This window comes from Lutjanus erythropterus, chromosome 12 (genome assembly GCF_056507025.1).
Source record: "Lutjanus erythropterus isolate fLutEry1 chromosome 12, fLutEry1.hap2, whole genome shotgun sequence".
Taxonomy (NCBI): domain Eukaryota; kingdom Metazoa; phylum Chordata; class Actinopteri; order Lutjaniformes; family Lutjanidae; genus Lutjanus; species Lutjanus erythropterus.
The window spans coordinates 20906042-20923468 of record NC_139328.1 but is presented as its reverse complement, the minus strand read 5'-3'; the positions used below and the strand labels follow the sequence as shown (position 1 = coordinate 20923468).

Genomic DNA, 17427 nt, shown 5'->3' with positions numbered 1-17427 from the left:
GTTCAATTGTTGAATCTCAATTAATAAAGTGTCAAAATGTTACAAATACTCTATAAACTATCTATAGGTGAACTATCAAAATGAAGTGTAAAACTAAAAACTACCAGTGTATGCCGGTACCATTAATTGTATTATGTCATTACGTTCTGTGATTCCTTCATTTTCACACATTTTTTATCTTTGCCGAAAAACAAAAATAATGATGATATGAAATTTGTTGGGGTCGGTAACCAACAGATGTTTTTTACATCTAGAGAACAAGGTTTGTCACGTAGTTTTTCTCTGCTAAAACACTGCAGGGTTCTGCAATTTGGATATTGCACTTAACCATATTATTATTTCGATAATATTTTGGTTAAATGTGCAGCCCTACACTGCAGCAATACGGAAAAACAGTAATCCATTTGAAATATGCACCTCTGGATGGTGCATTTAAAGGTTTCTGAAAATAATATGCTGAATATTGTTGCTTCACCTCTTCCAGCATCACAACCTATACGTCTCTCTGTTATGTTGTGATAGGCTGAGTACAAATATGTCATCCAGTAGCAGACTTCGTCCTGTCCTGTATCTTAGTGACTATGCCGAGTGTAATAAGTACTAAATCCATCTCTCCAGCAGCAGAGTTAAGACCTTAATAACCTTTGACGTCACTGTCAGCCTCTCATCTTTAAGTTTACCTCATGGACTTCAAACACACACACACACACGCACCATCTGAATCAATGCACTACTACCGCCACCACTACCGCCAACACCGCTGCCGCCTTCTTACCTGCTCTTCTGGCAGGCGGAACAGAGCCAAGCTTTGTCCCGCTTGTTGTAGACCCGACAGGCCTTGCAGACGTTGTAGTGGCAGTCGTGGCACTGGCGCTTGGGGTTGAGCAGGAAGGTGAAGGGCGAGCAGCAGCGGATGCAGCAGCGCCGGTTGAAGCAACTCTGCCGTGACAGCAGGAGGCAGCGACTGCCCTCCTCGTCCAGCTCCTGCTTCAGTTCACTGTGGGGAAGAGGAGGGGGAGGGAGGAAGATAGTGAGACCAGGAATGTGTGTGTGTTTGTGTGTGTGGAAGAGAGAGTGAGTTATGGAAAATGAGGGGAAAAAAGATAGAATATTTAAAGCTGGGTTTATGTGCGAGAGTGAGTGGGAGGAGAAGGGGTTAGGTATAGTTCCTCTGTGTGGATAGGGCAACAATTGTGAGTCAAATATGATGATATAATGAAGACACGTAAACACACAGCCAGTCGCACTGATCCTCTGCCTCAATTTAATGAAAATGGAGCAGAAATTAAAGTGCTTTCACAAAGTCGGTCATTGCATCATGTTCTAAACATCATTTAAAAGGTGACTGATGATTGAAAAGAGCAGCAAATATCTCCCTTCAATGTAAATTATTAATTCCTAGGTGATGAAATACCGTCACAGATTTATCCAAAGTAAAATTCTCGTGCATAAATGTCTTAATATTTAAGCAGAGCATTTATCATCTCACATTTATTTAAAAACACCGCCTGCTGCGCTCATGTAAAGGTTAAAGGAGGAGGCTGTGATGAATAATACATCAGTTGGTTTCTTCGACAACAGCAGCAGCTTTTCTGTCTATATGACTCCTGATGGTAGAGTATCATACACATTTATTATTGCTAAAGAAAAAAGTCTCACCAGATTTAGCTGAGTGGGTTGCACCAGCTGGTCTTTACAAAGGCTGGTCCTAACTGGTAAGTCGGTCTTTCATGAGGTAAGAAAGTTACAAGAGCTGTATAACCAGCAGAAGAAAACGCTGACAGCTGAGCTGTCCAGTGTAGGCTAATAACAAATAAGAAGCAGTCTACTTGGAGAGAAATAACAGAGGACATAAATGGTTGTTCAGATAATATTTTAACTAATTTCACTGTTGAACCAGCAACCCCAACATCCTCATACTCCTTTCAAAATCAAAACCAATTTTGAGATTTTGAGATTTTGAGATAAACTTAATATACTCACTGTGACAAAGTCTTAATTATTTGGGCGTCCACGTAAATTCTGAAAATGGTATTTAATTCTTATGTCTGATGTTACAGCTGACTGAAAGTTATTCATTTCCCAGTTCTGTTGAATAACTTGTCCCTTTGAGCGTTTGCGGCACAGAATCAAAGGTATCCCTGACTAGAGGCTGTATATCTGGATAGATGGTGCCTAAATGGTGTTACTGTTGTGACTATTAGGTTGAACTTAGAATACCAAGTTAAGATCAACTTAGCTTAAGACCAGGTATAAGTCCTGTTGGTGCAACTGGCCCCTGGAGCCTTCAATCAAATTACATGATCTTGAAAATCAGATTCTAGAACCCAACAACACAAGATGACATTTTTTTGCTCAGTAAATGTGGCCTCGGCACAAAAAAGGTCTATAAAAAAGCACTTCACTGATTGTAGCAAACAGTAAAATAGCATCATAGTATCAGTCAGAATAAATGGTAACATTTCTAAAGTGTGTGCGCATATATTCTAATTTATTCATTTCTCCTCCTCTCTCTTCACCTGCTTTCCTAACGGCATGAGTGAGGAAGGAGTGGGTGGAGGCGGCACTTGCTCAGTCCGTAGGGACTTGGCTTGGAGAGTGGCCAGTTCAAGTCCAGCACAGACCTGTCAGTGTGAAGTGTGGACTGGTAGCTGGAGAGGTGCCACCACCTGGTTTAACTTTTGTGCAAGGCACCAAACCCTTAACTGCTCAGGATTAGGGTTAGACTATCTAACATGTGCTATGATGCATGTGCAAAGGTCCTGTTTGTGCATGTGTGTATTTCAGGCCGGTGTGTGTAAAATAACAAGAAAAAGTTGAATTTTCCCAAGAGGGATTATAAAGTATGCCTTCCTCCTTCCTCTAACAGTTCTCTACAGCTCTGCCTTCAGTCAAAGGATTTTATTTAAATCCCCCTCGTCATTCTCTACCATAATATTCTGTTTTACTCTGACATACCTTCAGAACTAAGACGATAGACTATGTGTAAATGCTGTCTCATTTTGACTTTAAGACTTATGTCTTTATGCGCACTGACAACAACTTGCACAATTGCATCCATCTCATCCATGCTTGGAACTTGTTAGCTGGCTTGCTTGCCAACAACCTACATGCATGAAAATGTAAGAAAATGAATTTAGCACAATGATATCCCCAATCTGAGCACTGACCTATCAACTATTTTGTCAACCAGTGGAAACAGCTTAGAATGGCACAATATCAGTCCTGTTTTAATCACTGAACAAATCTGAGCTGCAACTGGTGATTCAGAGGTCTAGAGACAGACTAAAGGAGTCATTTAAGGACCAGTGTGTAGGATGTAGTGGCATCTAGTAGTGAGCTTGCATAGTGCAACCAATTCACCTCACCCTCCCCTTCCAAGGATGCAGGAGAATCTACTGTAACCGCGAAACTCGTGAAAAGGTGAAACGCAAGAAACATGCCAACTTGGTGCAACATAGTGCCCTTAAAAAGGACCCGTGTCATCTGTAGATATAAAGGGATCATTCTAAGGTACCAAAAACGACAACAAAGTTGGTGCAAAAAAATAATGTAGAAACAAACAAGAACATTACCACGTCACACGTCTATTACAGTGTGTCCAGGCTATTTAAGCAGATATAGCTGAGAGCACAAAACTCCTCCTAAAGCAATTTTGTTTTTGCAGACTGTTTGTATCCACAGCCAGAGGGGAGGAGGGAGAGGTATGGGTTCAGGGGATGACAGGGCTTGTGCGCTACGGTCGGTGCAGTGATGGCGGTGTCAATAACGGCTGGCAGGTTGGCAGTGGGGAGACCACAACAGCAGACTAATACTAAAACGATTACAATCATAATCTCAATTTGTTATTGTATTTTGCAAACACAGAGTAAAGTAGAGCAACAAGACTGAGAGCAAAACATTGTTCTCACTACAGAACTCCTACACTCACACACTAAATGCTAAATTTTAACAGTTATGTGCAGGTAGTGCTAGTTTGTCAGCATGCTGTGTGAGTAGAAATACTACACATAAGGCAAACATACTATGTCTCAAACAGAAGCTTACAGATGATGGAATAAGAAATAACAGTAGAAAAACAGGATGGAGATGGAGGCAGGAGGGAGACGAATGGAAACTGGTGTTTCCATTATTTTCACATCAGGACTGTAGGAGCATCAGCCATGACTGAATCATTTATAGGTGATTACTGCTGGAGACTGATGGAGTCTGACAACATGAGGACAGAGGCAGGAAAAAAAAGAGCCACCATGGGTTTCAAAGCTGATTTCATTGCGGTGTTAAAATTCAAAATGTAAAGCAGAAATGAAATTCATTATTCCCTATTCGTCACACACAGGTTTTGTACCTACTGTATTCATTTGAGGGAAAATCGACAGAAGGACGTGGTTATTTTAAAATGAAATGATGTGTACTGTATGTGGTTTATGGAAAAAAGAAGCTTGACAAATAAAGAATTGGATGGAGAGTAGAAACCAGCGATAGAAAGTGAGAAAACACCTCAATGCTTGGCTATAGCTTTAAAACTCATCTGACGAATCTGAAAATATTGAAGACTGACAATATAACTAAATAACACACTATCAGGACATCAATCAATGACTATTTTCATCAATTAACCTTCTGTTTTTCCTCTATTAATCACTTAATTATATATATTACAAAACATGGTGAAAAATTATCCTCATAATTCCCTTAAATGTCCCACGAAGTCAAAATGGTTGGTTCAGTGGTTTTATTGTATGTGTATTGTCCTATATGTCACTATATATCAATGAAACCTATAATTCTTGAGATTTGTCAGATAACAAGTTCATTTTTTCATTATTGCGATATGAAAAAGCTTGTTTTCTGGTGATAATGGCTTAATTATTTCATTATCTTGAGAAAATAAAAGCTGATTTCTTAAGAGAACAACAACATTTATGGTGAGAAAACAAGTGGTCAAGATCCCATCTACACCTATGTGATCTCGAGATAACAGAATTTAAAAAAAGTAATTGCAAGTGCAGCTGTTCTCAGCTGCTGCATAAAAACATGATCGGAACAACTGATTAATTTTCAGAACTGTTGCAAGTTAAATTGCTGATTGGCTACTCAATTAATCCTTAACTAATCGGCTGAGCTTAGCTCTTTTTAAAAGCCACTTTTCCTGAACATTAAGTGGGCAGTTCTGACAGCATTAATTTAACTTTTGGGCCACATTATCTGTAACGCCAAACTATAAAAATTTAACAGTGTCCCTCATGCCTGTCTGACAGTGAGATGGCTGCCCTCTCACCACTGCAGCACACTGAAGCTCACTGGATGGTATAAATAACTCTGAGAAGACCACACACACTTGTGCAGAGTCAGACACAGTCACAGTAAGATATATTCACAGCAAGTTGCATCATAGTAGAGAAAAATGCAGAAATACATGCACACATTAGGATCCCATGTTAACACAGCTCTGGCTCAGCAGGACAGAACTACAGACAACAGAAGATAATACAAGAACAGTCATTCATTATCTCTCTCTATTGTCCAAATTTGTATGAGACATAAGACATGTATGTCCACCAGCAGCTTCTTCTATACAGTATCTGTATCTCTAGTGCTGTCCTCACACAGCCTCATCTAAAGTAGCTTTATAGCTTCGGGCATGAAAACAGAACAAACAAGAAGAGGCTCAAGCTGTGTCAGCTGCAATAATCCTCACAAAAAGTCTGGTTCTTGGTGATAAGCTGATGTGACGTCCACCAATGTGTACTTGCATTTTTGTGAGCAATGTTTTTTTTGTGTTAAATGATTTTTCATATCAGATTCATTCGTTTTGTTTATTAGACATGATGTGGTGATTCTAGACCAGCTTCACTAAGGGGTCAGGCTAAACCCAGTTGTTTTGTCAGAGTGGCACAGTCAACCCAGGACAAAACAGACAAAGAAACTAACTCTGTTCGAGCTTTAACATTTTTAGCTCCCTACATAAATTATTGAGGTACAAGAAAATAACATAAAATCCATGATTGGTATTTGTTTCAGTCACAGTATTTGTTCCATTAGCATGGTGTCAGCACCTTGCCTGACAAGACAGATGGTTTGTAACACAGAACCATCTGGGAAGTTGTTCTTAGACAGTTTGGAAAAGGGCACACACTTCCAAAAAACACTTGGCAGGTGATTGGATGAACCATCAATCCATTACATTTAACACCGGCCAACTTCAACCAATCAGATCAAACTCTTGCCAAAGCCATTCGGGGGAAGAGTGAGCACATCTTTTCCATTGAGAAAAGCCTTATGCGCCATTCTTTGCTCTTCTTTCAATGATGAAATACTCTTCAGTTCTGATATAACTGATGCTATCATAGTATCTATGCTAACCTGCTCAGGAGTCGGCATTGTTTGTTCATGACAAGTCAATTCCTTGTCGCTCTCGTCACACCTAAAACTACACCCGTAGCCACCAGTAGTCCCTCCTTGGACGCTGATTGGCTGAGTTACTTTTGGTGAAGAAACAAACTGATATTTTGAAGCCTGGCAAGATGGATTCCCACATGATCTCACAAATCCAGCAGCCTTGCAAGGTAAGTCAGCACCATATCACTGTAAGGAAGATATAGTTTTATCATTATTGTAGGCTACTGGAGGGGCAGAGGTCAAAACTCACTGTTACAGGGGCCCCGGCCCCTTTGGTCCAGGGGCATTTCTAGAGGGAGGGCCTGGAGGGGCACTGGCGACCCCTGAAATCAGATAGGTCACCCCAGATGCTACTCCATTATCCTCAAGTCTGATTGGCTATCAGCCCAGTTATAGGCCAGACCAACTGTTTTAAGTATTTCTGTATGTAGCCTACTTTTTGGTTAATTTACATACTGATCATTTTACAACATGGGGTTGTTTAATGAGATGTTAGTTGTCGTTCCCTTTATGATACTCACAAAAAACATACACAGAAAACTATTATAATATCTGTATGGTGCCAGCCTGTTGTGCTGTGATTGGTAGGAGCCCCCACAATTCAATAATATCATGATAAGGAAGTTATTATTGCAATTTAAACATTTTGGGATATGCTCAGTATTGTGATACCATATATTGCAATATAATACCATATTCAAATGCAAATTATGTCCCCAAAGAAAACTCTGTACAGATCTGATTTTTCTAACAAGTTTTCAGTCTGTTCATCTCACTTCAGACATTTTTATTGCAGCAAAACGTCAAATGACTATCAAACAATCCAGCTGACTAACACTGTCAGACAAACGTCCCGATCACTATGACCTCTGCTAACCTCAGCAGTAAAAAAAACTCAGCATCATCTAGTAGACTGAAAAAGCAAGTGATTTTATTAATATTATTGAATGAAAAAGTTTAATTCCTATCTCCAATATTAATGATCTATATAGTAATAAATCATCAACACTTGGTCACTTGGTGTCCATGTATCAATACAATATTGCCATACAAAATATCTCAACAGTATGCAACGATTTTTTCCCTCTCACCTAATAAATAATGTCAAATAAATATGATATTATGAAATAGGCATATTAATAAAATACAAAAAATATATAATATATAATTTTGAAATAATTGAAATTTGTCATTATTGTTGTTTTTGCTGTGGGATGTTATTGATTGGATTGGACAGTGACTGTCATATAATGACTTTTGAAATGGAAATTCTGATATTAAATTGTTAATAAAAAATTAAATCCAATAGATCTGTCACTGAAAATAAAAATGATGAGATTCATTTAGTTCACATTCTTATGAGAGAAGAAATTTCCAAGGATTCAACAAATGCATTAAACCATGTCTCTTTGTCTCATCATTTTCTGCTTTTTCCTGTAACACTGACCACAACTTCACTTCCACAGGCTTCCTTTCCCAATCAGCCAGGATTAACATCCACGCTAAAGCTCTGCATGCGTGTACACACCGGAGGTGCCAGGCTGTGTCTGTGTGTGTGGGCGGGTGGCACGACAGAGAAACACATGCCAGCAGTCCCCCAGATCATCAGGTGTGGTGGCAGTGACCCGGCTCCTGTGGCTTTTTCCTGATAAAGTGTATTTTTCGCTGAAGACTCAACAAGATAAACACAGTCTGATGTTTGTGCCACATCAATATCATCACAGGTTATAGTCACATAAAATCACAAAACAATGACGTAAGGACACTCAAGAAGGCAGAAAGGAAAAACAAAATTTAAGCCATAACAACAGACAAAAACAAAAAGAGGAAAAGAGCTCTCCTTTAGTTGTCCAGATGGATCCACAAAACTGCCTCAAGACTGTTGAGCTCGCTCTTCTGAACAGACTGAATGTCCATGTTTATATTTTTAAGACACAGTCCAAACAAATGGGCCCAGACTGCTTGATAAGGTAGATTTGGGTGGGTATTTTCCCTGATTAAAAGATTAAAAGCTGTTTAAATGCTGCACTTGTATCCAACTCCATGTACTTTGTCAGATTAAAAAGTGTGTGACAGTGATCCCACAGTAATAAGCCCTGAATCATGTACAAGATGCCTCCTGTCTCTATGGTCTCTATCTGCGAGTCACTGGGTGTTTTTTCATTTGGCAAATTCGTCTACAGGATATGAAAGAGATGAAAGGAAGAGACACAAGGACGGAGGAGATGAAGCTACTGAAGGAGAAATCCTCGGTTGTACAGCATCAGTCTGAAGTGATGTCAGTTACTGATGACGAGCTGCACAGCTGCATCAGCTGTCAAACTCTTTCCAGAAATCATGACCCGATTAATCAAGGTAATCCATAGATTTTGTTGTCATCAGGTATGTGTAGGAACTATTTTCTTTCTGCCGAACTGCACCCGCCCAGTGTATTAACACATTTGCTAGCTCAGGTCTAATATTACAACTCAGCCGAGGAGGACGACATTGATGTTTACATCCCGAGCTGTCACAAGCATGAGCCTCTTGCCCATGTGTAAATGCACACTACCTTCTGTGCGGTGATACTTTGAGCACCACACGCCGAGTGTCGTCTAGTTCCTTTATATTAAACAGAAAGCAGACATCTCTACGGCCAGTACCTCAGAAACTCCACACCCAAACAATCTATACTGATAAATAGCACTACAGACCAGAGGAAAAACATGTATTTTTGAATTCGGTGTGAACTGTCCCTTTAAATCAAACAGGCTCAACAAAAACTGACTATAACCTTCATGACTGTAGGTCTGTTGTATTAGACTCCATTAAGGTGTACCTGATAAACTAGTAACTGTGTGTATCTCAGTCTGTTAATCAGAAACTGGATACAAGATGTGTGTACACGTGTGTGTGTGTGTGTGTGTCTGTAAAATCTATGTAAATACATGCATATACTTTACATTCCTATATTTGTAACTAATAACCTTTGCCTTATTTCAGAGATTATAAGAACTAATTACTGTTCATTCTTCACATTTTAAACAGGATTACAATGCATTACTTGAAACCATGAATACAGATTATAATAAACATGTACAGGCACTAAAGAGGTGTGATTAGCATCAGCATTAGTTCAGCCTGGCTGTTAAAAGAACCCGCAGGAATCCTGCTTATGTCATCCTGATCTGGTTCTTCCCTTTTCTCTGAAGAGACATTTGCTATCTAAAGTAGAAAAATAATGTTGCAACAATTAGAGAACAGCACAAACAGGCTTTATCTAACATAATATCAGTTCAGTTATTAAGAGTGGCATCATGTTGCAGTTATCTCTCACACACACACCTTCACATGGTCATCGTGCAGTGATGCAACATTCAGTGAAGATCAGTTATATTTTATGGTGACAGTTGAAAGAAGGCCCTATTGTGCAACCAGAGCTACAACAGACAGCAGCAAGTGTACTCATCACTCATTTCTATTACCTCAACTCTAGACACTGATTGCTGTCCTGAACTCCCCTGTCCATCACCCATCAACAGTGAGGTGATTTCACCTCAGGGGGGTGTCAGTGTGGAAATTGAAAACCAGGATGCACGAAGTCAGCGTGAACTTAAAGACTAGAGGAGAGAGGAAGCAGCAAACCATCTGCCTGACATGATCTGAGAATGGTACGTGATCTTATCTGCCAGTGCACTTCTGCTAAAGAAGGGAGGTGTTCTGCATGCCAGATGAACTTGGAATATGCTTCTTCACAAATAAAGAAACCAGTATGAATGCGTTCAAAATTATCCTTCGGTGCACCACATTCAGTCATACCTAATACAGTAGTTAGACAAAGACGAAAGTTCACCACTTAAAGGGATCATCTGGAATTTCTGAAGTGGGGTTGTATGAGGTACTTGTCTATAGTCAGGGTAAAGAAGCAGGTTAAGCGTACCCTATATTTAGAATATTTTCACACTTTTTCATACAACTTTACCTTGATGTCAGACAACCTTTCCAAAAGGAAAGTGCTGTTATGTAAGCCAAATATTGTTCCCTTCGAATAAACCAGACTGGTCTACCACTTACTCAATCTGTTTGTTTTATTGTGTGACTTTGGTGTTTTAAAGGGCTAGTTCGGATTCACTGAAATCACATCATAACAGACAAACTAACCAATTGAGGCAGTGGTAGACCAGCGATTCCTGTGTTCTGCAAGATAAAATAACTGACTTGCCAATGGTGTCTGGTTGCTTACAGACAGAGATATTTAGCTGATATAACTTTACTGTCAGAAAAGGCTGCCTGATGGCAAGGTAAGCAGTGAAAATATTCTAAATGTGGTGTACACTTAAACTTTTATATTGTTTCAGGTGACAAAAAATACATTTTGCTGCTGACCCTGTCCACAGCAGTACATTGCTTAGCTTCTTACACTGGTACTCTTGCTGCCTCTCCAAACTGGTAGTGTGCTGACTAGTAGGTAATACACTGGCTATCAATACGTACCTCAGGCTTGCTTCAGCAGGTGATAAAGGTAATACTCCGTGTACAGGAATACACAGATTACTGCCAGTAAATCCTGCCAAATGTTACACACTAGACCTTTAAAGTACATTCTGATGCTAATACATTTGTACTTTTACTTAAGTAAGATTTTGAATACAGAATTTACTTGTGCAGGATTAGTCAACTATATGATTAAACATCGCCACCCTCACTAATCGGCACCAGAAATACTAGTCAGTTAAACAGTTTATCAAGATTTTATTCTTGTACAATGCCAGGTGCCATAAACTGTTAGGTAGCCACCTGCAACTAGCCAGGGCCCCATTTCCCAGAGCCTTCGTAGCGCTACGTGTGTCGTAAGTTGTATTTTAAGGTCTCCCTTAAGGTTACGGGCTGTTTCCCAGAGTTGGGACAACCTTAAGGGAGACCTTAAAATACAACTTACAATGCACGTAGTGCTACGAAGCCTCAGGGAAACTGGGCCCAGGACGTTATCAATTAATAAACTTTTAACTATGTTCTGGGTGTTTTCTTGCTGTTAGACTAGTCTAAATTAAAATTTTGATTTAATAGACAGAGAAATTAGTCACCAGGAACATCCCAAAAAAAGGTGTATAGATGGTGTGATGATGTGTGATTAATGTCTCATATTAATATGAGACACCTTCTATCCCGGGTATAGAAGCTCACTATCCTGGGGAATACACTTGTTTTTAAGGTATAATTTCGGCTATACCTTCAAAGGTCAATGCAAAATTCTAAAAAAAAAGTTCTCAGTCACTTGGTTTGAGATTTTGGACAGGTTCATCAGGAATTTTTGGCCGTCTCTCTGCAGTCAGGGGCACATTTAGCCACAGCTATCTGTTGGAGGTAAATCTGCCATCTCTGCCAGTATTTCACCCAGACGTGTTTTGAAAAAAATATAAATCCAGTATTCTTGAAGCTTTGGGATTTCACTTGGATTTTTGTCTGATATTCCAAATGTCACAGCAATCCTAAATGCAGCGCATTTAATCCCTCATTAGAGCAGAGCGCACACTTTGCCTCTTCATTGTTTAATCTTTTGAGGTATTTCCACACAAAGCTGGTGGCAGACATTGTGCTGTATTTGTCTAACTTAGATGGTGGAGCCACAAGTTACTGTACTAACTGCATTAACAGTCAGAAGTGTTTGAATTCATGGTGCTTTGTACTTAGCTTATCAATTAAAGCACTCAGTAACACACAAGACACACTAAACCTCAATGTAAATTAAATATGAAAAACAATATAGCATATGCTGTGATTTTAGTTGGAAAGGCCATAATACTGAGCCAGAAAGAAATTCATGGAACATTCACGACAGAGAAGGTAAGTATTCTATTGTTCAGTATATTACCATGAAGGTGTTAGCTGGTGCTAATTTGTCCAAACTAAGGCTAACTTGGCTAAACAAAGCCAGCTGTGACAAGGAGTTTACATTACAACCATAATGTTACTTTACAACATGGTGACAGTAAGCGCTCCAACGTTACAGATATTCAGCATCAATATCTTTTCTTCTTTTCTATTTTCTGTTTCTAGTATGTCCAGTGTAATTGGTAACACTGGTGTTGTAAACAGTTCATTAACTGGTGGGAAAATGTCCTCACTGTGGCATCATCATATGTTTACCTTTGTCTTTTTTCTCTTCAATGCTATTTTAGTTTTTTGCAATTTGATTTTAAGTTTTATGTTACTTAAAAAGGTGCCTTCCGAAGTTACATCCATATTTATTCGCTTGCGGCCATCTTCTTCTCTGCACTTTTTGGCACATTTCTGTTTTTTGATGCATTACTGCCACCTGTAGGTCTCTGGAACAAATGTGAGAGCATCTGTCACCACTGTATGAATGTGCACTATAAAAAAAGTGGCACAAACATTTTTCCAAGTAATTGTCACATAGTGTACAAGGCTTGAGCCAAATTGGACATTAAGACATTCCTCTGTCTGAAAATTCACAGCCATTAAGTTTATCTCACGTGTGGTCCAGTTTCTTATCTTTTGATTGGCTTCCCAGATCACTGAAAGCCTTGTTTGTGTAGCAGGCAAATATGTTGTGTGAGGAAATAAAGCAAAGTTAAGAGTGGAGGAAATTACATAATAACAATGTAATTCTTGCTTATTTTTGACAAGCAGATAAATAATTTCCTACTATTATGTATCCCTCTCACTCTCGGACAAAACTCAGGTCGATATACACCAGAGACCCAGTTCAAACCCACTAAATTAGCATATGATTCTGTCTCTGTGTTCATACATATTTTGTTTGGACTGCAGGCAGGATAGAGGTTTTGAGGAAGCCGGTCTGACTACAACAGGAAAGGGAGGTCACTTCCTGTCTAGTGTTTTCACTACACAGTAAAGAGGCTGGATGAGAGGTCTAAAAATGCCTCGAATGCAAACTCAAACACAAGTAACAGATACCAAAAATGAATGTATACCATTTATACATTATATGGTAACTTTTTCATTTTATTTTGTTTTCAATATTTGGTTTCCATTGATCCCTTAACTCAGAAAAACAATAATATTCAGTCAATTAGTATAAAATAACCTGTGATAAAGAGGTTATAATTTCTATGCTTACACTGAAAATAGCAGCCAGCTGTTTTCATCAAAAAAAAAAAAGTTCTAAGAAAAATTACTGCCTCATAGTTGTATGCCTCCACCAATCAGTCAAGTTGCTGTTACATCCATGTCTGTCCAAACTCATATATGGATGTATTTAATATGGAACTTACAACTATATTGATCTGTAACTCTGGAGAAATTTAAAGAAAGTTATTAAGTCTATTTTCTGACGAACCCTACATTCACATGTATAATTTCAGTCAATAATTTTTAGTGAGACTTGTGCTGTCTTCATTTGTCGTCACAGTGAAGTTGACCTTTGACCTTTTGGATATAAAACGTCATCACCTGAACATTTTATCCTGTTAAATATTTGTATGAAATGTTGCCATATTTAGCATAAGAATTCTTGAGGTACAGCCAAAAACATGTTTTTTTGAGGTCACAGTGACCTTTGACCACCTAATCTAATCTGTTTTTGTGGCAAGTCTGAAGAAATTCCTTTGAGGCGTTCTTGAGATATGCTATTAAAAATGAGATGGACAGACAACCCGCCCCCCCCCCCCCCCCAAAAAAAACATGTAATGCCTCTGACCATAGCTGTCGCCGCATATAAAAACCTCTGAATATTAACTGTCCAGCACCAAACAGCAGAATGTCACAGTTAGCAACCAGCTGGTGAACACAGTGGACCATTTAACAGCTAAATTGTTGGAGTTGGTAGAGACCAAAAACAGAGTGAGTGTTCAGCCACACTTCAACCAAAGTGCCCGGAACCTTCAGTCCCAGGAACTAATATCAAGGAACTATAAGGTTCCTTCAACCCACTGATGTCTGTATTTCCACTGTTTTCAAAACACCCACGAAGATTAAGCAAATTAGACCGCTGACGTATGAAAAACCAACAGCTGTCTTTGTTTGTGTTCATACTAATTTGCTAAAAGGGGGTGTGGCAATGGGAGGGGCCTATCACAAAAAGGTGCACAACATCAAAAAGGGTTCACAGACCTGCACAAGATTTTGTGGAAAGGTTGGTCACAAGGAGCCAGAGGACCAGTGTCTAACCTGTGAAACATTCACCACGGAGGTCATCGGAACTAACCTGAGGCGCTGCTCCTCCTTCTTGCGAAGCCTCATGTCCCTCTGCACCACCTGCAGCACATGCTCCGCCTCGATGTCCGACAGCCCTGACAGATCTAACTTGCGGCCCATCGCTGACACACCTCCAACTGTCACTCCCCTCTGACCAATCAATCACCTTGTTTTTTTATCATCTGAAGAAGAGAAAAATATACAAGAAGAATTCTTATTTTAGGGTGATTACAAACCGAAAACATACTTTTTTAATATTCCATTTCAACTATGTTTGGCCAATAAGTCCTCCTAAATCTTACACACTGGACTTTTAAACTGCTTACATCAGGACAAAGATTTAACCTGTCCTGAGGTGGTACTAACAATATGAGGTATTTTATTCCCTCAGTTATGGGCTTTTTAACAAAACATGACTTGACAACACATCAAGCTGTGGATGTGACAGGCTTCAACTGATTTCTAGCTTCTCCTTTTATTTCCTCTTTTGTCTAAATTGCTGTCAGAAATGATAATGATGTTTGTTTACCTGCATATTTCTTTACTATATTGTATTGACTGCTTTCAGTGTTATATTATTACTGATTGCCATTAGGGACATTAAGCTGTACTCTAATTCTAATAGCATTTATGAAGTTGCCAGTTCATGAAGTCAAAATAGCTAAAACTAATGAGTTTTAATACAACTGTCCTACTATAAAGCTTGCCTTCAAAAAGGTAATGCTTTTGAAACAGAAATTGTATAATAGTACACTTTAATGTTTACTTACAGTTATTTTTCTGTTTCAAGAACAAGTTATGAACTATTAAGATATAATAATAAATAAACAACAAATATAATAAAACAAAACTAATGATAATACGTGCAGAGGGAATTACGTAATATGATAACAAGTAGAAATATATAGTCTTGAGACCAACCATAATACTGATGTGGCCCGGGATTAAATTGAATTTGACAACCATTCTCTAAAATGACTATAACATTGGATAAACACCTCTCTAAAACAGTTAATAAACTGCAAACATGGGTGGCTTTGTCTTGTCATGAAAACATTGCTTTATACATTTTTCATGAACTTCTACCTTTAGTAAACTAGATGTTTCACGGCTGTACACCTTTCTAAAGAAGTATGTTTATGTAAATTATTACCAATAAGTACGTTTTTTTTTTTTTTAACTAATGACAATCACCAACTTGATCTGCTTATTTCAGTGAAATGTTGGTATATTCCCTGTAAAAAGCAGACTAACTGGAGGACATCATACATCTGTCTATGAATGAACCACATCTGGTAAATTAACACATAAATGTATTATTTGCATTTAAAACCTGGCAGCTCATATACATACTGTAAACCTTCCTGGTTGACATACAGAGCACAGAACTGTGTCCATAATCACTTCAAACTTATTTTGACGTCCCACAAGCCACTTACACCAGTAAATCAGGCAGGGGTATTAACACAGAGCAGGATTTGGGTTTTCTGCATTAGCATTCCTGAGGAGGAGAAATCTCCCTCTTTGTGTCAGACGTGAAACTGAGGCCCAGCTTTCTTTGATTGAAGCCACAATGACAGCAGACCACAGGGTGTGCAGTGAGTCTACAGAGGATCCTGTCACACTAATCAAGAGGAGAGCTGCTTTAAAAAAAAAAACAAAAAAACAAAACAAAACATGAAATTGCCTACAAAAGCCAGTGCAACCAATAGCCTACTTATTAACTAGCAAAACCATGAGTAGGCCACTTTTTTCAATTTTTATGCATTAGATCTTGTGAGCTATTTAACCATTTAACTAAATATCAGAAATAAAGGCTACTTTCCTCATTAGTGATCAAAGACACAATTTATGAGCAAATAGTCCAGTTAAATTGTTGATTTTTGTACAAGCCGATGTAAAAAAAAAATCTTAATAATTTTGATTTAAAAGAGGTTTTGTTCTTTTTATCTCTTAAGAAGTTGTATTTATAAAAACTCACCGATGTCTAAGTCTGTTGACCTGCTGGGTGAAACTGACCACCGGTGCACCTTCACAGCCGTACGACGGGACGAGAAGCCCTCATACAATCCGTGAATAATGGGCGAAAATCTGTTAAAATACAACGTCGCGAGGAGTCGTCAAGTCGTCTTTCAAAGCATTTTCTCCGTCTCAAAAGTTTGGAAAAAGTTTCGCTGCAGGTCTGATCCGTGCAGCCAGTCTCGGTCCCCGCTGGTTTCTGAGAGAAAAATCAGGATCAAGTCTCAGTCACGTCTACTTCCAGTGTTTCGTGCTGGACGCGACGAACTAGGAAATATGGAAGTTTGTGGAACAAAAGCTTAACCATATAAACGACGGGTTGTGGTCATGACTGTTTTTTTTTGTTTTTGTTTTTTTTACAAGTGTGAGGATTTGTTTCCCCTGATACTTTAATTTGTTTCGGGGTCTGCTCGACTGCAGGCAGATTTAACAGGATAAACTGTCTGCAGGAAGGTAGAGTCTGATGGGATAATGAGGAGCAGGTGCGTGTGAAAGACATGAAACACATGCAAACAAGTGGACAGGTGGAGAATTACAGTCTGAAATGACCATACTGGATATTGGTAATGTAAATGTATAGGGTCAGAGTGGTAAGATGCTTAACATAATACATTGTTTTTATTTTTAAAGGAGTACTTTTAATTTTCTTTCTAAATGTTATCCACTTCTCTCTTTACTCAAGTGTATTTTTGGATAGAATAAAACTTTGTCAATTTGGAAGGAAATTCTTGTGCCACGTTGCTCCAAAATTACAATAATATAAGAATGACAACAACAGATCATAGCCTATATGTGACATATAAAGTATAACAAGCAAATGCAAAGAAACCGTGCCCCATAGAAAAGCAA

General features: G+C 38.7%; 1 protein-coding gene across 3 annotated transcripts in view; it reads right to left on the bottom strand.

Moving 5' to 3' along the window:
- The window catches only part of myripa (myosin VIIA and Rab interacting protein a), a 39633-nt gene extending 22771 nt beyond the window's left edge, over positions 1 to 16862 (bottom strand). For 2 of the 3 annotated variants that reach the window (XM_084732647.1, XM_084732649.1), the window contains exons 1-3: positions 16541 to 16862; positions 14570 to 14741; positions 776 to 997 (exon numbers count right to left, since the gene is read on the bottom strand). In XM_084732647.1, coding sequence (XP_084588773.1) covers positions 776 to 997; positions 14570 to 14679 — 332 coding nt within the window. In that variant the 5' untranslated portion in view covers positions 14680 to 14741; positions 16541 to 16862. Of the gene's footprint in view, positions 1 to 775; positions 998 to 14569; positions 14742 to 15998; positions 16235 to 16540 lie in introns of those variants that run through there. The other variant, XM_084732648.1, reaches the window with a different exon arrangement.
- Positions 16863 to 17427: the final 565 nt, after the last annotated feature.